The 21596-nt window shown below is 51.3% G+C and overlaps 2 protein-coding genes across 4 annotated transcripts in view; one reads left to right on the forward strand and one right to left on the reverse strand.

Moving 5' to 3' along the window:
• Mthfr (methylenetetrahydrofolate reductase) overlaps positions 1-8613 on the reverse strand; it is a 13381-nt gene extending 4768 nt beyond the window's left edge. Inside the window, exons 1-5 of one of the 3 annotated variants that reach the window (XM_048350241.1) lie at positions 8536-8613; positions 5345-5590; positions 3874-4112; positions 3013-3123; positions 1302-1495 (exon numbers count right to left, since the gene is read on the reverse strand). In XM_048350241.1, the coding sequence (XP_048206198.1) occupies positions 1302-1495; positions 3013-3123; positions 3874-4112; positions 5345-5577 (777 nt within the window). In that variant the 5' untranslated portion in view covers positions 5578-5590; positions 8536-8613. Of the gene's footprint in view, positions 1-1301; positions 1496-3012; positions 3124-3873; positions 4113-5344; positions 5591-5878; positions 6410-8129; positions 8449-8535 lie in introns of those variants that run through there. The other 2 variants (XM_048350242.1, XM_048350240.1) reach the window with 2 other exon arrangements.
• Positions 8614-8784: 171 nt separating this feature from the next.
• Positions 8785-21596, forward strand: part of Clcn6 (chloride voltage-gated channel 6) — a 31835-nt gene continuing 19023 nt past the window's right edge. Inside the window, exons 1-5 of the mRNA XM_048350239.1 lie at positions 8785-9010; positions 9740-9799; positions 17039-17104; positions 17397-17462; positions 20927-20993. Coding sequence (XP_048206196.1) covers positions 8924-9010; positions 9740-9799; positions 17039-17104; positions 17397-17462; positions 20927-20993 — 346 coding nt within the window. The 5' untranslated portion in view covers positions 8785-8923. The remainder of the gene's footprint in view (positions 9011-9739; positions 9800-17038; positions 17105-17396; positions 17463-20926; positions 20994-21596) is intronic.

The following is a 21596-nucleotide window of genomic DNA, read 5'->3' on the forward strand; positions in this document are numbered from 1 at the left end:
GGGGGGGGGGGCGGGGGGTCATCTGGGGTCATCTGGCCCGTCTCCCACCCCGAATGCCTAGCCTGCTTTTGTGCCCAGCCTGCCCTGCCCTGTCTCCAGGCCAAATGCAGTGTCACACTGTGAGGCGGGGAAAGTCAGGGACCAGGAGCTGCCCGCAGCACCCGCCATCAGCCTTGTGGCCCTTTGCTGTTCCCAGACCACCAGGCTCACCTGTCAATCCTTTTCTTCTTTGCTGGTTCTTGGGCTTGAACTAGAGGCCTGGGTGCTGTTCCTGAGCTTTTTTTGCTACCACTTGAGCCACAGCTCAGCTTTTACTTTTGGTGGTTGGGTAAGAGTCTTACCAACTTTCCTGCCTGGGCTGGCTTCAAACTGAGTCTCAGATCTCAGCTGCCTGAGTAGCCAGGATTATAGGTGTGAACCACGAGCACTTGGCTCATTTCTTGCTTTTTGGTTAACTGGAGATGAGTCTCATAGACTTTCCTGCCTGAGCTGGCTTCGAACCTCAATCCTCAGATCTCAGCCTTCCTGAGTAGTTAGGATTACAGATGTGAGCCATGGTGCCTGGCTAGTCCTGCCAATCTTTTGTGTTTTTTTTTTGTCAGTCATGGGGCTTGAACTCAGGGCCTGGGTTCTGTCCCTTAGCTCTTCAGCTCAAGTCTAGTACTCTACCACTTGAGCCACAGGGCCACTTCTGGTGATGAGTCTCACAGACTTTCTTGCCCGGGCTGGCTTTGAACTAGCCTCCTAAGTAGCTAGGATTACAGGTGGAAGCCATCAGTACCCAGAAGTCCTGTCAATCTTAAGAGTAAAATACAGGCTGGGCATGTGGCTTAGTGGTAGAGTGCTTGCCATGCATGCACAAAGCCCTCAATACCACATAAATAGGGAAGCCGGAAGTGGACCTGTGGCTCAAGTGATAGAATGCTAGCCTTGAGCTCCAGCAGCTCAGGGACAGTGCTCAGGCCCCCCGGGTCTGCAAGAGCCCGGATGCATCAGAATTTCTGGAAGTGGGCCTGGAAATCCAGCCTTGGGACGAGCTTAATTAACAGTTCTGATGACAGCTAAGTTTGGGAAATACTGACTTTAACTACAACTTGTTGTGATAAGAGTCCCTTTTGGTGACACTTGTCAATAGGCCAATGTACACTACTCTGAGCAAACACAGTTGCTATTTTAGGAGGTTAGAGGCGGCCTGTCTGTCTGATGGAAGCGCTTTGAGCTCAGCACTTCTGCTGAGCGCCGGCCTGGGCTGGGACGGTGGGTTGGGAGTTGGGGGAGGCCTCAGTCATGCTGCCCCTCACCTGGATGGGAAAGATCCCGGGGAGAACGGGGCAGGTGATGCCCATGTCTGCGCAGGCCTTGACGAAGTGGAGGAAGGTGTCAGCCTCGAAGAAGAGCTGCGTGATGATGAAGTCGGCGCCCGCAGACACCTTCTCCTTCAGGTGCTTCAGGTCGTCCTCAAAGCTCGCTGCCTCGGGGTGGCCTTTGGGATAGCCTGTCAGTAGGGAGCACAGAGGGGGGAGGATGGCCTCCTCCGGGCTCTGGGTGGCAGGGCAGCTCCTAGCCGTGGGCCCCACGATCACACCCCCAGGAGCATGGAGCAGACAGGTGAAATGTGGGAGCCTCTGGGCGGATTGCTCCAGATGCCCCACCCTGTCCTGCCTCAACCAGCCAGGCAGATCAAGCTGCACTTGGGGACCACCGAGTGGAACACGCACGCTCGGGCCCAGTCGGGCAGCTCCTGGGGTACTGTGGAATGTATTTATTTACCGAACCCTTGCTGGGGCTTGAACTCAGGGCCTGGGCACCTTTAGCCTTTTCTCTTAAGGCTGGTATTCATCTGAGCCATAGCTCTACTTCCAGCTTTTTAGTGATTAATGGGTGGTAAGAGTCTTCAGGATTTGTCTGCCCAGGCTGGCTTCAAACTGTGATCCTCGGATCTCAGCCTGCTGAGTAGCTAGGACTGTAGTCGTCATAAGCCACTGGTGCCTGGCTTTTATTATTATTTGCCAGTCCTGGGGCTCAAACTCAGGGCCAGAGCACTGTCCCTGGCTTCTTTTTGCTCCACTTGAGCCACAGAGCTACTTCCAGCATTTTCTGTTTATGTGGTGCTGAGGAATTGAACCCAGGGCTTCATGCATGCTAGGCAAGCTCTCTACCACTAGGCCATATTCCCAGCCCCTTTATACTACAGTTTTAATTCTGTCCCAAGCTTGCTAGGCCAGTGCTCTAACACTTGAACCACCCGCTCCCCAAAACCCTTTTTGCTTATTTTTCAGAGAAAGTTTTGTGTTTTTGCCATGATTCTTCTGACCTCCGCTTCCTCTGCAGCTAGGATTACAGGAGTACAACTGAATCCAGCTTAAATACTATTTTTGTGTGTGTGTGTTCTGGTACTGGGGCTTGAACTCAAGGCCTAGGCACTGTTCTGTAGTCTTTTCTGTTCAAGGCTGGCACTCTACCACTTGAGCCACACCTCTACTTCTGGCCTTTTGCTGGTTAATTGGAAATCAGTATCTCATGGACTTTTCTGCCTGGGCTGGCTTTGAACCTCGATCCTCAGATCTCCTGAATAACTAGGATTATAACTAGGATTATAGGCATGAGCCACCAGCACCCAGTAGTTAAATATTTTTAATGGGAGTCCAGGACTGAAAAGCTAGGATCTACATTACATAGGAAAATTAGAACAAGGCGGAGCTCTGCTTCAAGAAAGGGATGGAGATAATAAAATGACTACTTTCAAGCATCAGTCTGTCATGGAGTAAAAAAAGATTCACCCTGGTCAAGAAGAGGGCTGGGAAGCTGCTGGCAGCGTGTGAAGCAGCGGCACCACTGGGGGGCGGCGGGCGGGTGCAAGGACAGCGTGTAATTCACCTGGAATGTACTCCAGGGCCACAGGTGTGGCTCCGATTGTCATGTCCTGAACAATACCGGCAGGTCTTCCCAGGCCTCTTCTCCCCCTTCCTCTGCTCATCCCCATCCATCCAGATGGACACATGGGCCACTCACCTGCCACGCAGATGTCAAAGTAGTCCCCAAACTCGCTTCGGATGTGCCTCACCAGGTCTGCAGCACAGTTGAAACCTCCTTCCTCCGCCTCCCACTGGTCACCTATGGGGTCTGCAGGGCCGCTAGAGGTCATGGTTACAGGGTCTCACCTGACCTCCAGTCCTTTTGTTCTCTCTGCCTACCCCTAGACTCGGGGCTGTGGGAGCCTCAAAAAGGCTGAGGCTTCACACTGTGTAAGTCTGACCTTGCCACTGGCACGTAGTGGGAAGCAGCCAGCTGCCAAATGTGTACTGGGGGCACACGTGTACACATTTGCACATGTGTACATGTACGTGTGTACTGGCAGGCACAGTGCTAATGGTGGAGGCCAGAGGGGTCTCCAGTGAACCTGCAGGAGCTAGGGCCCCTGGCTGGGCCCTGGTACCCCAGGAGTGCTCAGCAGCCCTGTTCCTGCCCTCCTGGGGGCTCCCCAACTCTCTCTAGTTCCTGCCTCCTGGGAGTTTTCCACTCGTCTTGAGAGAAGTGGTTCTGCAGAAGGCCACAGACCCCCTCCTCCCCCTTCAGCCTCCCTCAGCCCACTTGTGCGTTGCCTGATGGTCACAGGCATGGGAGAGGCTCCTGGGTGAACCCAGGCTGCGCTCTGCGATCCGTCAGGCCAGGCTCAGTCTGCCATGTACACATCTGTGCCACTGGGACGGGGGTTACCAAGCACCGGCTGCATCCTGGCTGAAGTCCTATGTGAGGTGACGGAGGCAGCCCCACCTGGGTAGCGCCTCCCACGATGCCGACTGACTGCAGGCCGGGAGAGGACCCTGAGCCTGCTCAGTGTGGAGCCTCCGGCCAGGAAAGCGGGAGCCATACCTCCCCTCAGCGCCATGATGTTCTTCAGGCCCAGCTGCTTGGCTTTGTGCAGGTGGCTGGTGATCTCCTCCGGGCTCTGCCGGCAGCAGGTCATGTGCAGGATGGTCTCCAGGCCGCAGTAGTTGGCAGCCGTGCTGGCGATCATCATGGAGGAGGTCTCCTTGTCTGAGCCGGGGTCGCCTGCAGGGTGCCAGGTCACATCGATGAAGAGGGGGCCACCTGTGGCCATCCGGTCAAACCTGTAGGGGGTTTCTTTCTGATGACAGGCCCCTGCGGGGGACGCTACCCTTCACCCTTCTCAGGGGAGAGGAGTGGGAGACTAGAAAAGTACGCATGTAAAATTGTGTCATCTTCAGGTTTCCCGGAATAGCTGTGGGATCTCAGGAAAATTCAAGAAACTCTCCGAGACTCAGTGTCTTATCTATTCCATATCAACCAAGTGGAGGAGGTCTGAAATGGCCCACAGCACTTAGAACTGAGCCTGGGGCACACATACACATTACCGAGATCACAGAGATAACCTACCTGGGAGGTGCCACTTTGTTTGTGACCAGGGTCCACACCTCCCTAGCGTCTCACAAGGAGAGTGAGAAGCCTCTGGGACAGGCAGAGCCTCATTCTGGGCCCAGGCAAAGGTCAGTAGACGCTCGTTTCCTTTGAGCAGCCTCCGATGCCCAACAGTCCTGCAGAGCCAGGCCAGTTCCTGACTTAGTCTCCAAAGCCTGCGTGGGCATGAGCGTGTGTGTTCAGGGTTGTGACCATTTATTTAAATGTCCTGTGCCTTTCAACTTCAGAGCAACTTGAGAGTAACGTGTGAGGACTACAGACAGCAAAATGCATAAGCTTTCCTTTCTTTAAAGAAAAGGAACTGAAATTCACCAAGTGGTAACCTAACACAGTTGGCATTTCTAGATTTCGGGAAGCATAACCCCAATTCCCAATTTGCTCAACACGTACCCTAAGCTGCTGCTTGCTCTGTGGCTTCCTACGCTACCCACGATCTGTGCCTCAAATTCTGCCAAGGAATGTTAGAATCAACATCTCTAAGCCTTTCAAGTGTTGGTCTAGAAATATCTGACACTAAAGAAGTCATAAACGGCCTCTCTGGCCTCTGCTCCTTCCTACTTCGGGTGGCTGTGTTTTCTTACTGGGTTAAAGTGCAGCCCTTGGAGCCAGCATTGGTAGCTCGGGTCTGCAATTCTAGCTACTCAGAAAGCTGGGATCTGAGGATCACAGTTCAAATCCAGCCCAGGCAGAAAGTCTGTGACACACTCCAATTAAGCATCCAAAGGCTGGAAGTGAGGTGTGGCTCAAGGGTGGCTTAACTGGTAGAGCACCAGCCTTGAGTGAAAAAGCTAAGGGACAGAGGCCAGGCCCTAAGTTCAAGCCCTAGGACCAACACACACACACACACACACACAACATGCAGCCTGGGGTGCCCAGCTCACCCCTCCTTAACCACGTGGCTCACCTTGAGATCAGGTTGACAGCTCCCTGGGCAGTTCGGGGAGGGAAGAACTCCAGGGAGAACCACTTGTCACCAGACTCCATCCTCCGCTTCATCTTGTCCCGGAGCTTCTCGTAGCGCTCGGGGTCCAGGCCCGGCGTGGAACATCGTGAACTGCTTTTGGAGCTCTCGCTGCCACTGCTGCTGCCCTCAGAGCGGGGGTGGGCGCCCCCACTCCTGCCCGCCTCATTCACCATGGCTGCGCTCCGGCTGCACAGGGTGGGGAGGGGGGGAGGGGGGCATCAGAGAGCAGGCTGCTAAGCCCCAGGCACAGCTAAGTAGCCGGCTCCGGCGAGGGACGCTGTGTTTAACAGGAAGAAAGCCGCATCGCTCACCCGGCCCCTGCACCGCGGCTCCCAGCGACACAGCTGCGATGACGACAGTGTGCGCGGTCTGCGCGGCCTCAAGCTTTGTGCCTGCAGCCTGGCTCCCTGCAGGACAACCCCGCCCGGCCCTGACACATGCGCCTTCCGCCCACAGATCCTCGGCGACGGCTACCTGATGCCGGCTGGCACAGAGAGCCCCACACTGCCTGCCTGCGAGGCCCACTCTTGTAGGGAGGGGCAGCAGTGGCCAGCGGAGAGGACCCTGGCTTTCCGGTGGTCCATCTCTGCCAGCTTAGGCCCAGGAGGAGGATAAGACAGAGGAACCTTCCCCGGCGGGTGGGGGCAACTGGGCGGAGCTGAAACAAAGAGCCCCAAGCTAGGGCTCAGCGGTGGCGAGGGGCGGGAGCAAGGCTTCCAGGCCAGAGGGAAGTAGGAGGAGGAGGGGGACGCGGGCGGGGCGCTGCAGCAGTGGGAGGAGATAAGGCCACCAGCCCTTCAGGGTCACCGGATTCCCTAGCCAGCCCAGCCGGGGACGTCTCCTATTACTGTGTCTATGCTGTGGAGTGGTGGGTTAGAACTTAACATGGCATGGGCTTCCAGAACCAGGCAGATTCAAGTCCAAGGAGGGCATGGGTTCATGTCTAATCAGAACAAAGTCAAGAAGTCCAAGTCATCTCAGCAAGTGCAGTTACCCCCAGAGGAGGCCTGCGGGGCATGGTGCCATATGCCTGTCATACCAGCTAATCGGTGATTCTGACTTCCAAGCTAGCCTGGGCCAAAAAGGTACCAAGACTCCAGCCTCAAAATAAAAACAAAAGGTGGGGGGAGGGGCGGGGGAACACAGCTCAAGTGGTAGGCTAGCAAGTAGAAGGTCCTAGATTTAATCGCTAGGACTAAATTGGAGAAAGAAAAAAGAGCCCTGGCCATAATAACTAATAACTACAGGCTGGACAATTGGGCAAGACACCATCTGGCAGTTTAGTGAAGGTATTAAGACAAATATGAATTAAGACAAAAAAAATGGAACAAAACACAGCTCTTAGCCAGATGCTGGTGGCTCATGCCTGTAATCCTATGTAATCCTAGCTACTCAGGAGGCTAAAGTCTGAGAATAGAGGTTCAAATTGAAGGTTCACTGGAAAGAAAACCCACCACCATGGTTCAGGAGAAAGGAGTTTATTTGGGGGAGAGCAAACTGCCTGCCCACACAAGATGGAGGCCTGGGGAGACAGAAGGGAAGGAAGACAAGAACAAGAGAGAAAAGGAGAGAGAGAAAAGGGAACAAGAGAAAGAGAAAAAAGGAAAGGGAGCCGGGAGGAGGATTGAGCCAGATTAGGGAAAGGCAGGAGGTGTGGCCAGGTGGATTGGAACTGCCTCCAGGTGTGCCAGTTACCTAGGTAACACAGATACTGGGTGCAGACTTAAAAGAGGTAGGGGGCATCTGCAAGGAGCCCTACGGGGAGAGGGCGGTGGACCTTACACAAAGCCTGCCTAGGCAGGGAAGTCCATGAGACTCATATCTGCAATTAACCACCAGAAAACTGGAAGTGCACCCAGAGTACTAGCTGTGAGTGGAAGAGATCAGGGACAGCTCCCAGGCCCTGAGTTCAAGCCCCGTGACAAAAAAAAAAAAAAAAAAAAAAAGCTCTTGCAAGCAGGTAGCAGGGAAACACACAGTAGTGAGAAATCATGTGGTGATGAAGACAATAACAGGCAACAACCAGGAAACACCAGCCTGGTTCCAGATGTGTAATTAAACATCTGGGGGCCAGGACTTTCCAGGAACCTGGTGAAACCCAGCGCTCCACTCCTCTACGACACTTGCAATTGCAGAATACACCTGGATGCATCCCAAGTCAAGCTGATTCACACTAAGAAGTTTTGTGCCCAGGCTGCCTCTCCCTAACATGTCTGACCTATTATAGCTCCAGATTCCTAGTGAGGGGAGAGGAAGGGGAAAAAAAAGGCCCAGCAGCCAGGACCCCCTCCTGCATTCCAGGGAATGTCAGTCACATTAGTCACCTACCGGAGTGCAGGAGACTGAATCTCTGGCAAACTAGCCTGTGCCATAGTTCAAGCAACACCCACCATTTAGCCACTTTAGGCTGAGCCGCCACAGAAACCAGGGCTGTAACTGTGAGTTAAAGAGATTTGTCTTCCCTCCCTCCCCCGAGTTTTGCAGACCCAGGTATCCTGGCTGTGGCATCCCCTGTGCTGGTTCTTGTGGTAATGGTCAACACCCCCGGTTGGCCAGGCGGTGTCAAAATACCCCCCAGGCGAGTATTGGCCCAGCTCGGGGCGTTGTCCGGTTGGGAGGCCCCAAGCCCACCACTCCCAGAAGGGTCCCGGAGGACGACGGTGTGCAGCAGCCGCTGGCGTGGCAGGGCGGGGGTGTGGGGGCCCACCTCAGGGCGGAGGCCCACCTCTTCTCCGGGCAGGCGTGGAGGCCGGTGTAAGATCGGGACAGGAAGTCGCCCCGGGCGCCCGGTGGCAGGAGGGACGGGAATCCGGTCACCGGGTCACCGGGTCACGGAGGGGGGGGCATGCGGGCCCAGGCCCCTAGGTTCGCCGGGGGCGGGGGGAGGTCTCTCCTCCGGGCAGGGATCCTCGGAAGCCAGTCCACACCTCAGGACGGGGGATCCCCGGGCGGCGGCGGCGGGGGGGGGGTCACCCTAGGCCCGCTGGGGGGGCGCAGGGGGGCGGAGGGCCCGACTAGAAGGCGGCCGGACCTCGGGCGCTCCTCGCCGCCAAGGAGGTCCCCGCGCTCAGTGGGCAACCTCCGGCTCCGGGGACTCCCTCCCCGGTGACCCCACACTCGCCGCCACTCACCCGCCTCGGGTCCCCGGTGACTCGGAAGGCTCGCCTGCCCACGCGCCGCACCTGGGTGGCCGCCGGGGTCGTGCGCGGAGGGGCGGGGCGCGCGGAGGGGCGGGGCGCGCGGGCGGGGGGCGGGGCGGGGGTTGCCAAGGGAGGCGGGACAGCCGTGTGGACGACCGGAAGCCCCGCCTCCAACATGGCCGCGCCCAGAGGTCCTGTGGGAAGCTGTCTTCTCGTCATGTGACGCGGGCCCTCGCCCCACCCGTCGGCAGCCACTCCCGGTCTCCGTCGCAGGGCTGGAGAGGGGCACGTGGTCCTTCAGGGGCCAGTCACGTGAGGGACGCATCTTAGGGAGGCGGGGTTTGACCGAGGGGTCCTAAGTGGCAGTAAAAAGAGGAAGATGGCGGGGTGCAGGGGGTCCCCGTGCTGCTGCTGCCGGTGGTGCTGCTGTTGCGGCGAGCGCGAGACCCGCACCCCGGAGGAGCTGGTGAGGAGCGGGTGGGGCCGGGCGGGGAGGGGGCGGTTGCTAAGAGACGGGGGAGGCGTCGCCGGGGGGTGGGGCCGGGCGCCGGCAGGTGGCTGGGGTGGGGCCTGGGGGCCGCGCGGCGCGGATCCGGGCGCCTCCGCCCCGCTCCCCGGGCCCAGTCCCCCATTCGAATCCGGGAGCTGACTCCCGCCGTCTGTCTACCCGTTCGTCCCCATCCCGAAAGAGTGGTGCAGGGGACGGGCGTTTTCTTCAGTCTGAGTCCTTGTGGTGCTCCGTGCCTCCCTGGCTGGCCTCATCCTTTCTGGGTCACTGACAATCCAGCCTCCTCCTGCAAAGCAACCTGGGAAAACTTGAGTTGTGGTGACCCCAGAGTTGACTTTTAGATGTGTGTGGCGCGTCAGATGGAACCTGGATTTCCTCCCTCCCGAAGCTGGTGTTGGGCATCTCGGAAGTGTCACGGAGATGAGAGTGGTTATTTGGAGAACGTGTCATTTTATAGAAATGAATAGCTCGGCTGGGTGCCGAGATCTCCACCCATATTCCCCATCCCCACCCCCAAAAGGTTGGGTGGGTTTTTTGTTGTTTTTTTTTTGAGGTCTTGTTCCCCTTTGGTGATGGCTCCAGCTTAATTAGAAGCTAGCTAATAACTGATTTCAATAAATACCTCTGCATCCTTCGCACTCCTCACTAGTAAAAAGGTCTTCCTTCTGTGGATCTGTTTTTTTCTAGACCATCCTTGGGGAGACCCAAGAAGAGGAAGATGAGATCCTTCCAAGGAAAGACTATGAGGTGAGACCCTTAGATGCTTTAATGGGTAACTAAAGTACTAAGTGACCTGGTCTCTTCAGACTGAAACAGTTGATTCCAGCCAGCCAGAGATGCTCTTTGACCTTCTGTCCCAGAGAGTGAGTGGGAAACAATATGGCCTACCCAGAAAGGGTCTGCTTAACAAATAAATACTTTTGTCATCTTAATCTCCCAAATCTGGTGTTTTTTGATTGTTTGTTTTTTAATGCTTAAAAAACGCTTTGGGGCTTAAACTAAGATCCTGGACTCTGTCCCTTTCTTCTTTTTCTTTCAAGGTTGATGTTCTTCCACTGGTAGAATACTTGCCCAGCAAGTAAGAGGCACAGAGTGCAAACCCCAGTACTGTGGGGCTGGATGGAGTGGTGCAACCTTATAGTCCCAGCACTCCAGGGGTTGAGACAGGAGGATCCCTTGAGCCCAGGAGTTCCAGATCAGCCTGGCCAAAGATAACTCAAACAAAAGGATGCATGTGTGTTCAGTAAGGCTGCCAGAGTGAAACTGACTTATCATTTAATTAGTTCATGATGGAACTTCTTTTCTTGTTTTGGTGACACTTTATCACACACACCCCTCCCCCAGCCATGATGAGTTTTTATTTGACTTTTGAAATGACACAAACAAGGCCTGATTATATAGAGAATTATTAAACTACTTTTGAAAAGAAGATACAGAATAATCTAATTCTACTCCAACTTGTTAACAATACAATGTCTTTTTGTTTTTGTTTTTGAAATTATCACTGTGTAGCTCAGGCTGGCCTCAAACTCTCAATCCTCCCACCTCTGCTTACCATCTGATTTATTATAGGTATGTGCTACAAGATCTTAAAGAATAGTATTTCATTGTGCCATAATTTACTTGATCCTTCTTTAGTTTTGTTTGGCTTTTCTGAAATGAACTGCATCGTAGTGAATATCCATTCCTTGTCCATCCTCAAGTATTTCCTTATGGTGAATTTTGAATTCTGAAAAGAGGATTTTTTTTTTAATCAGTCCTGGGGCTTGAACTCAGGGCCTGAGCACTGTCCCTGGCTTCTTTTTGCTCAAGGCCAGCACTCTTATCTCCTGAGCCACAGTGCCACTTCTGGCTTTTTCTGTTATGTGGTGCTGAGGAATCGAACCCAGGGCTTGAACTCAAGGCCTAGGCACTGTCTCTGAGCTCCTTTGCTCATGGCTAAGCTGAGCCAAGCTCCACTTCCAGCTTTTTGGTGATTAATTGGAGATGAGTCTCAATTAGATTTTCCCTGGCTTTGAACTACGATCCTCAGGTCTCAATCTCCTGAATAGCTAGTATTACAGGCATAAACCACTGGCTCCTGGCTTTCACCCTTCTTTTCTTTTTCCCTAGAGCTGAGGACTGAATTCAGGGCCTGCTCTTCCGCTGAGTTAAATCCCCAGCCCCTCGCCTTTCTTTTTTGTTTGTTTGTTTGTTTTGCCATTCCTGGGGCTTGAACACAGGACCTGAGCACTGTCCCTGGCTTCACCATTTCTGGCTTTTTCTATATATGTGGTGCTGAGGAATCAAACCCAGGGCTTCATATATACGAGGCAGGCACTCTACCACTAGGTCATATTCCCAGCCCTCATCCTTCTTTTGGTGTAGAATTTAGTATGAACATTTGGATTTGTAGCATACTGTGGGATTTTCAACCTTTTTAACATGAAGGTACACAAAATGGACAGAATAATATATGGAACCCTCCTGTCCTGTAGCTTCTGCAGCCTTTATGCTCCCGCAGAAATGATTTTATCTGGGTTTTTATCTACTCCCTTCCCTTGGGGCTTTGAGGGAAATTCTACACATTGGGTCTTGTCACCCATAAGTAATTCAGTGTGTATCTCCAGAAGGCGAAGACTTTTCCTTTAGCAACACATTGTACCACAGTGGTATCTGAAAAGTAGTTCTCGGGCTGGGAATGTGGCTTAGTGGTAGAGTACTTGTCTAGCATGCAGGATGCCCTGGTTTCCTTTCCTATCAAATGTTTGGTCTACAGATCTTCCAAGTCTCTTCTAGAAGGGGGAGAGGGGCACGGCTCATGCAGTAGAGCCCTTGGCGAGCAAGTGCAGGCCTCGAGTTCAAACCTAGCTACTGCCAAGAACATTTCCCCAATAAACTCATGTATTTCTTAAGTATGTTTTAATTAGATTCTAAATATGATTCTCACATTGCTTTTGAGATACTTAAAAAAAAAAAATTGTGTGTGTGTTCTTGAACTCTAGGCCTGGGCACCGTCCCCTGAGTTCTTCAGCTCAAGGCTAGTACTCTACCACTTTGAGCCACAATGCTACTTCTAGTTTTCTGGTGATAATTGGAAATATGAGTCTCATGGACTTTCCTGCTGGCTTTGAAATGTGATCCTCAGATCTCAGCCTCCTGAGTAGCTAGGATTACAGGTGTGAGCCATTGGTACCTGGATGATATATTCTTTAAGTTTATTTAAATCTATAGTTGTTGTTTTTTTATCCTTTGGTTTCCTTGTAATTTGTTTGATAGAATAATTAGGATTCTTGAATATTCTACTGTCTGTATTTTTCCAGTTGTGGTACCATGGTACAGTTTAGTATTTGACTTCAAGGGAATTGCTCTTTATTTTTTGTCAGTTGTGGGACTTGAACTCAGGGCCTGGGCAAGGTCTTGAACTCAAACTCAGGGCCTGGGTGCGGTCTCTGAGCTTTTTTTTTTTTTTTTTTTTTTTTTTGCCAGTCCTAGGCCTTGAACTCAGGGCCTGAGCACTGTCCCTGGCTTCTTTTTGCTCAAGGCTAGCACTCTGCCACTTGAGCCACAGCGCCACTTCTGGCCATTTTCTGTATATGTGGTGCTGCTTCATGTATACGAGGTGAGCACTCTTGCCACTAGACCATATTCCCAGCCCCGGTCTCTGAGCTTTTTCACTCAAGGTTACACTCTACCACTTTGAGCCCCAGTACCATTTCTGGTTTTCTGGTGGTTAATTAGAGATAAAAGTCTCACAGATTTTCCTGCCTGGGCTGCCTTTGAACCTTGATCCTCAATTCTCAGCCTCCTGAGTAGCTAGGGTTACAGGTGTGAGCCACAGGTGCCGGTTGAAAATTGCTTTTAATGAATCAAAAGCACTTGCTGTTCCTGGTACTAAGGCTTTAACTCAGGGCCTCACACTCCTTCTCTTGACCTTTCTAGGCATAGCTGGTGCTCTACCACCTGAACCAAGCCTCCAGTTTGGGCTTTTTGCTGGTTAATTGCAGATAAGTCTCTTGGATTTTTCTGCTTAGGCTGGCTTGTCTGCCTGTGCTGGCTTTGAACCTCGAACCTCAGCTCTCAGTCTCCTGAGTAACTGGGATTACAGGCATGAGCCACCAGGAACCCAGCTTCGTTTTTCCTGAGTGTGTGGTTCCTTGTATCGAGTTGAGATGTTCGCATGAAATTTAGTGTAAGGGGATTCATGTGGCACAGTATTCCTCTACCCTCAGTTGGGCCCTGTCAGTCATCCTGAGTGTCTTACCAGGGCTGATTGCCAGATTGACTAAAGACTTCTGGTTGTTCACCAAGGCTTCTCCAGAGCCTTACCCCTCCCACCACATTACACTGTGTGTGCAGTGCACTTGCTTTAGGCTGACATGCATATTGATGTCAATTTCATGGGTGACTGTACCTTCATTCGAGTCATTCGTATTTTCCAATTAACCATCTCTGCCTGAGAGCTTCTCGAGAGCATTTGCTTTGTTTAAGAGCCTGTTAGAAAATGCTGCGCAGGTTTTCTTTAGTGTCAACTAGAAAACCCTCTGTGGAGCCAGGCGCTGGTGGCTCACTCCAGTAACCCTAGCTACACAGGAGGCTGAGAGCAGCCCCCACAGTGCAGGGATGTCAGTGAGACTCCAGCCAGCAACAAAGCTGCAAGTGGAGCTGGGCCTCAAGTGGTGAAGCACTAGCTTTGAGGGGGAAAAGGTCAGGTCCTGAGTTCAAGCCCCAGAACCAGCACGCACGTGCACACACACACACACACACACACACACACACACACACACACTCTCTCACCCTCTCTGTTGAGAGAATGGATGAAGTGACATATACCTACAATTTTGTGTGGCACTGGACCTTTCTTTGATAAGACGGGTGTTATCTGAGGCTAGAGACCTTACCTTGACCTCCTTTGTCTTGGGTGGTTCCAATTGTTATGTCCCCACCTATCACTCTGGCTGGTAGCAGCAGTAAGATCTTTTTGCAGAATCTAGAACCTGGAATTGCTCTTTTTTTTTTTTTTTTGCCAGTCCTGGGGCTTGAACTCAGGGCCTGAGCACTGTCCCTGGCTTCTTTTTGCTCAAGGCTAGCACTCTGCCACTTGAGCCACAGCGCCGCTTCTGGCCGTTTTCTGTATATGTGGTGCTGGGGAATTGAATCCAGGGCCTCATGTATACGAGGCAAGCACTCTTGCCACTAGGCCATATCCCCAGCCCCTGGAATTGCTCTTTTACAAATACATTGTATTTTGGGGTTTTTTGTTTGTTTGTTTTTTGCCAGTCCTGGGGCTTGGACTCATGGCCTGAGCACTGTCCCTGGCTTCTTTTTGCTCAAGGCTAGCACTCTACCACTGGAGCCATAGTGCCACTTCTGGCCACTTATGTCATGCTGGGGAGACAAACCCAGGGCTTCATGTGTACGAGGCAAGCACTCTACCACTAGGCCATATTCCCAGCCCCTGAATTGCTGTTTTGACTTAGAAAAAAGACTCCCTAGGATAGAAGACTTAGACTTGAAGTCCCCCCTCCCCCTGGCAGTTCTAGCTACCCTAGCTTACCCTATCCCCTGTGGTGCTTCTTGTTTGGGCTCTGAGGTGCCCTTTCTTGGTGGAAATTGGGCTGCCTTCCAACCCCCACATATCCCTGGCCAGGTACTAGTTTGCCCACAATTAGGAGCAGCAGCTCTGCAGGATATCTACAGATTTTGTATAAAGAAAAAAAAGTTGTTCATTTCCGCAAGCTAAAAAGCAACACATTCAGCAAGCAGACCTTAGAGCAGTGGAGAGGCCCAGGCCCTGTTCTGGCCAGATCGCATAGTGCTTGGTAAGGATTTATAGTGCTATGCTCAAATGGCTCACAGCACACCCTTTAAAAATTGTCTTTTATTGGCAGGGGGCTGCTGGTGGCTCACACCTATAATCCTAGCTACTCAAGAGGCTGAGATCTGAGGATCGTGGTTCAAAGCCAGCCCAGGCAGGAAAGTTCATGAGACTCTTATCTCCAGTGAATCACCAGAAAATCGGAAGTGGCCCTGAGGCTCAAGTGGTAGAGCACTAGCCTTGAGCTGAAGAGCTCAGGTGACAGTGCCCAGGCCCAGAGTTCAAGCCCCACAAGGACACATACACACACACAGATAATTTTTTTTAATATTTATTTTCTTGTTGGTCCTGGGGCTTGAACTCAGAGCCTAGGTGCTGTCCCTGAGCTTCTTTTGCTCCAGCTAGCACCCTACCACTTGAGCCATAGCTCTACTTGCTACTTTTTTTGGTAAATTATTGGAGATAATAATAATCTCACTTTCCTACCTAGGCTGGCTTTGAACCAGGATCCTCAGATCTCAACCTCCTGAGTAGCTAGGATTATAGGCGTGAGCCACCAGCCCCCTGCCAATAAAAGACAAATTTTTAAAGAGTGTGCTGTGAGCCATTTTGATACTCAAATGTTTCTTTGTTATGTACACTGACATACAAATCCTAATTACATTTAATCAGAATGGGATTGTATTATACATTCTGCTTGGTCTTGCTTTTTTGTTTGATACATTGGGACCATTTTCCGTATCTGTCTAGACTTACCATAATTATTTTATTGCTAGCAATAAAGTGTTTGATCATTGACTTCACTTATCAACCTGTTCTACTTGAGGACTCTTATCAAGGATTAATTTGGATCTGCTCCTAGTCATTATAGATAGATAGATAGATAGATAGATAGATAGATGTGCTGAGTGTCACACATCACAGCTGTGTTTGTCTGACTTAGACGATTGCCTGGGACTGTGGCCACCAGGCCAATGTCCAGCTTGTTCACGAGCAGCGTGGCAGAGAGGAGCTGCTTATGGGAAGGAGAGAGCAAGAGGCAGACCATCTGTCCTCATTGACAGACTGCTGTTCTCTTACAATACACAGAAATACAAACATTCCCTCTGAATTATTTCTCAAAATGGCCAGATGGCTCACAGGATGCCTGAGTTCTGTGAAGCATGGCCTGAAGCAGCTGTACAAGTCGGAGGGTCAGTCTAGACTTCTGGGTGTTTTTTTTTTTTTGGGAGGGGGGGGCCAATCCTGGGCCTTGGACTCAGGGCCTGAGCACTGTCCCTGGCTTCTTTTTGCTCAAGGTTAGCACTCTGCCACTTGAGCCATAGCGCCACTTCTGGCTGTTTTCTACATATGTGGTGCTGGGGAATTGAACCCAGGGCTTCATGTATAGGAGGCAAGCACTCTTGCCACTAGGCCATATTCCCAGTCTAGACTTCTGAACGTAAACCGGAAGTTTACATCTGCTGGGTGGGCGTGGTGGCCCACACCTGTAATCCTAGCTACTCAGGAGGCTGAGATCTGATCCCAATTCAAAGCCAACCCAGGCAGGAAAACCCTTAATCTTCAGCTAGCCACCAGAAAAACTGGAAATGGCTCTGTGGTTCTCAGTGGTAGAGCACTAGCATTGAACAAAAGAGCTCAGGGACGATGCTCAGGCCCTGAGGTCAAGCTCCAAGCCTCACACACACACACACAAAAACTTAAATATAAATAGTCTCCTTGTGCTGGGTGCCACTGGTTCAAGCCTATAATGCTAGCTACTGGGGAAGCAGAAATCTGAGATTAACAGTTCAAAGCCAGCCACTGCAGCAGCAAAGTCCATGAGCCTCATCTCAAACTATCAGCAAAAAGCTGGAAGTGGAGTTGTGGCTCAGATGGTAGAGGACTATCCTTGAGAAAAATGCTCAGGGACAGTACCTGATCCCTGAGCTTAGGCCCCAGTACCGACATCAAAACAGGCCTTGTAGAGCATGTAGAGTTAGCCTACCTCCTGGCTGCTGAACTCTTCAGGCTAATCTCAGGGGTCACACTTCTCTCAGGATAGGGTGCTGCCGGCCTGAGGGGCCTCAGGGTGCCTCTGTACCACGGTGGCCCCTGGAGTGCAGCAGGAGCCTGCAGCCTTGTCCCCTTTGGGTTTGCTTCGTTCTTCCTCCATGCGGTGACGCTTCTCCTCGCGTGTCTGCTTTCAGAGCCTCGACTATGACCGCTGTATCAACGACCCTTACCTGGAGGTGCTGGAGACCATGGATCACAAGGTGAGGCCCAGCCAGCTGACCTTGGGACCGTGGGGTCCCCACGCAGCCCCTGCTGTCACCTCATCCCTGACCCTGTAAACCTTCTCATGAGATTAGTGCTTTCCCAGACCTTCCTGCCCACCAGGGCGCCCACTGTCAGGGCACCTGGCCCAGTGCCCGGGTCCTCATCTTGTATTGTGAGCTCCCTGTGGTCAGGCATCATCCTCCGTGCTTGCCAGAGGCTGACCACGAGCGCCCTGTGTGTCTGTTCCTTCCTCATGACCACGGATGCGGTCCTTCCCCGCGTGAACAGAAGGGGCGCAGGTACGAGGCGGTGAAGTGGATGACCGTATTCGCCATCGGAGTCTGCACGGGGCTGGTGAGCAGAGGGACATGGGGAGAGGGGAGTGGAGGTTGGGGGTCGGGAAGGGCCTGGCCTGGGTGTTGGGTGTTGGCGGCTCAGTCTTCATGCTAATAGAGTTGCCATAACACTGCCATTACTTCTTTCCTTGTTCTTTTTTTTTTTTTTTTTGGCCAGTGCTGGGCTTGGACTCAGGGCCTGAGCACTGTCCCTGGCTTCTTTTTGCTCAAGGCTAGCACTCTGCCATTTGAGCCACAGTGCCACTTCTGGCCGTTTTCTGTATATGTGGTGCTGGGGAATTGAACCCAGGGCCTCATGTATACGAGGCAAGCACTCTTGCCACTAGGCCATATCCCCAGCCCTCCTTGTTCTTTTAAAACTGGTCATCTTGGCCTTTCGTTTCTTTTTGAAATTTTACTTATTTATTTATTCTTTGTAAAGTTACTAGGGATTAAGCCCAGGGCCTGGAATTTGTTGAGTTAGCTCTCTGCTCTTGAGCCACACCCCCAGCCCTGACCCAGCGTTTCATGCTGCTGTTCAGCTTTTTTGCTTTTGCTTTGTGAAATGAACGTAACTCATTCAACTCTGGGCTCTTACAGTGCCTAACAGCCTGCTCCACACTTCCGTCTTACCATATGACTAAGCTGGGGATGGTAGCATGTGACTCATTCCAGCTACCCAGGAGGCTGAGACCAGGAGGACCACAGTTCCAGGCCAGTCTGGAAAAAAGCTCACAAGGCCTCCATCTCAACCAATAAAAACATGGGTGTAGTGGTGCTTGTTTGTCATCCCAACTACGTGAGAAGTGTAAATAGGATGCTTACAGGCCTGGCTAGCCCTGTGTAGAAAGTAAGACCCTGTGCAAAAAGTAACAAAAGCAGAGCTGGGAATGTGGCTTAGTGGTAGAGTGCTTGCCTAGCATGCATGAACCTCTGAGTTCAATTTCTCAGCACCCCATAAACAGAAAAAGCCAGAAGTGGCTCAAGTGGTAGAGTGCTAACCTTGAGCAAAAGAAACTGGGGTGTTGGAGGGGGATGAGGGAAGAAGTAATATGTTGAACAGGAAGTGTACTCACTGTCTTACATATGAAACTATAACCCCTCTATACTTCACTTTGACAATAAAAGGGGAAAAAAAAAAAAAAAACAAAAAGAACCTCAGGGACAGTGCCCATGCCCTGAGTTCAAGCCCCAGGACTGGCAGGAAAAAAAAAAGGGGGGGCGGGGGGGAGGCTAAAAGCATGGTTCAGGTTATAGAATGCCTGCCTAGCAGGCACAAGACCCTGAGTTCCTCAGAATTGAAAAAAAAATTAATGTACCTGTTAAGTGAGACAGCATATGTTCCAGTAGGTAACCTAATGAGTAGAGTCCACTGCAGATGAGGTCAGGCTGTCCTGGCCCCTCCCAGCTCCCTGCTAACTTGTCTGTGAGGCTGTGGTGGGCTGAAGGGTGTGCCAGCATGCCCAGGGGTCCTGCAGGCTCCCAGGTGAACCACCGAGAGGGAAAGCTGGAAGTGTCACCCAAGGCAGTGGTCGCAGAAGGTCTGGGAGCATCACTGCAGCCTGAACTTCTTAACCCTGAAAAGGGAAGTGGACAAAGCCACGGTCAAGTGGGTCGCTGGGATTCCATCAGCTCAGGGTTCGAAAGGGGCAGCCGCTAGCCTGAGCTGCAGTCTGCCTAGCACCTTCCTCTAGGACCGTCCATAGTCTGGTACTTAAATTCTATGATCTGCCTGGTGTGTCTGGGTGTAAATAGGTAGCTAATACAGGGCCGCCCAGGGGTCTACCACAGTTTCTATTTTCATGGCACACATCAGGTTCCTACTCCAGAAATCTACAGGTCACTTGTGATGGGTGAGGCCAAGGAAATTCAGAAGTTGCTTTTGCTGACATTCTGCCACACCAGCCTACAGGGGAGGAGGCAAGCTGGGATTAGCAAGGTTGTAAGAGCACTTGCCTAGCACACACAAGGTCTTGTTGGGTTCTATTCCCAGCACCGCAAAACAAAACCCAAACACCCTAAAAATGGAAGTGCCTATTTTTCTGTGTGTGTGTGTTTTGTTGTTGTTGTTTGCCTGTAGTGCAGCTTGAACTCAGGGCCTGAGCACTGTCCCTGGCTTCTTTTTGCTCGTGGCTAGCACTCTACCACCTGAGCTACAGCACCACTTCTGGCTTTTTCCATATACGTGGTACTGAGTACTTGAACCTAGGGCTTCATGTATACAAGGCAAGCACTCTACCACTAAGCCATATTCCCAGCCCCTTCTGTGTGTGTTTCTTGTTACGAATTTCTCTGTAAAGACCATAGTCCTTATTAGCCCAGCTGTGTACAAGTGAGTCTTTCTGAGATGGTCACATCCGCTCCTTAGAACTGCTGTTACTTGTGTTGGCAGCTTGTCTCCCATCTTGTCCTCAAAGCTGGGAAGGCAGACCTTTATCATGGAGCAGCCAGCAGCCTTACTGACCTCTGATCTGCCCTCAGATCAGCTTTAGCTGCTGACTCTAACTTTGATCTGCTACCACCTCCTCCTCTGAGTTAAAAAGCCTCAGGCATTGGCTTGAGGAGGGCCAGAGTCAAAGGCTAGAAGTCTTTGATCCTGCCTCCACAGAATGGGAAGGTTCTCTGGCTCTCTTTATCCCGTAGTACTAGTGGAGGAATGGAACGGAAGTTGTTTGCTCCACACAGGAGGAACTGTGTGATGATGGTTCCAAATCACAGGAGCAGCATGGAAAATACAAAACGCTAACCCCTAACATGCAAAAACTCATGCCTCAGTAAATAGTCTTCGTTTTCAATTTCATCTTGTTTTGTGCTGGAACTAGGGCTTGGACTAAGGGCCTGGGCACTAATCCCTTAGCTTTTTCTCTCGATGCTGGTGCTCTACCACTTGAGCCACAACTCCACTTCTGTCTTTTTGGTGGCTAATTGGAGGTTAGAGTTTCACAGACTTTGTCCCTGGGCTGGCTGGAACTGCAATCCTCAGATCTCAGCCTTCTGAGTTGCTAGGATTACAGGTGTGTGCTACTAGCGCCTGGCAATGATGTCCTTTAGTATTCTAAGCTACATGCTTACACAGCTAAGCATCACTAGGGACATTTCCACTATTCTTTTGAAACCGTCTTTGCAAATGGCCTAGTGGCTCCCCCACAATTCAGTGGTACTACTGCTTCTCTCTCTCTCTCTCTCTCTCTCTCTCTCTCTCTCTCTCTCTCTCTCTCTCTCTCTCTCTGTGTGTGTTCTTTCCCCTCTGTTTCCTCTTGCTTAGCTGCACCTTGCTGTGCCCCTGCTCTTTATTGTGGTGGGCCCATAGGGCCAGGGTGCGGCAGAATCTCATGGAAGCCACAGTAGCTTAACAGAAAGTTCAGCCACCCATGAGTTGCTGGAGTGTAGCTTAAGCAGCCACCGCAGTGCACTGGGCTAAGGCTGCGGGCTCAGGGCTGCGCTCAGCGAAGCTGATGGCTCCTTGCTCTTCGCCCTTTGCAGGTGGGTCTCTTTGTGGACTTCTTTGTGCGACTCTTCACCCAGCTCAAGTTCGGAGTGGTCCAGTCGTGTATCCTTTTCATGGCTCCTGCTGCAGGTTGCAGAGGTTCTTTTTTTTTTTTGTCTAACAATAATGGCATATATTTGGAGGAAGAAGTAAGGAAACATACATTAAGTTTAGATATATTTGATTGGTAAAATTAATCATTTAGATTTTATTCACCTGTATTAATTTCTTTTTTTTTATTAATTGAACATAAATTTTTTTACAAGGTGTTGTGCAAAGAGGGTGCAGTTACATAGTAGGGCAGTGTGTACATTTCTTGTGATATCTTACAACCTGTTTTTCCATCCCTTGTCTAGGTCAGGTAGACACATATGCAATATACAATGTATCAAGCACATATACAGTGTTCACAGACTTGGTCTCTACAGTCTCTCCGTCTCCCTTTGTTAACAGTCATATATCAGGGAGATCATGCCCCTTTGTTTTCTGTGTACTAGGCTTGTCTCACTCAACATTATTTGTTCGAGTTCTGACCATTTCCTGCGAATAACAATATTTCGCCATTCCTAATTGCTATGTAGTATTCCATTGTGTATAAGTACCATATTTTTTGGATCCATTTGTCTGTGGAGGGGCATCTGGGTTGTTTCCATATTTTGGCTATTG

This window comes from Perognathus longimembris, chromosome 7 (assembly GCF_023159225.1).
Source record: "Perognathus longimembris pacificus isolate PPM17 chromosome 7, ASM2315922v1, whole genome shotgun sequence".
In the NCBI taxonomy this organism is placed as follows: Eukaryota; Metazoa; Chordata; class Mammalia; order Rodentia; family Heteromyidae; genus Perognathus; species Perognathus longimembris.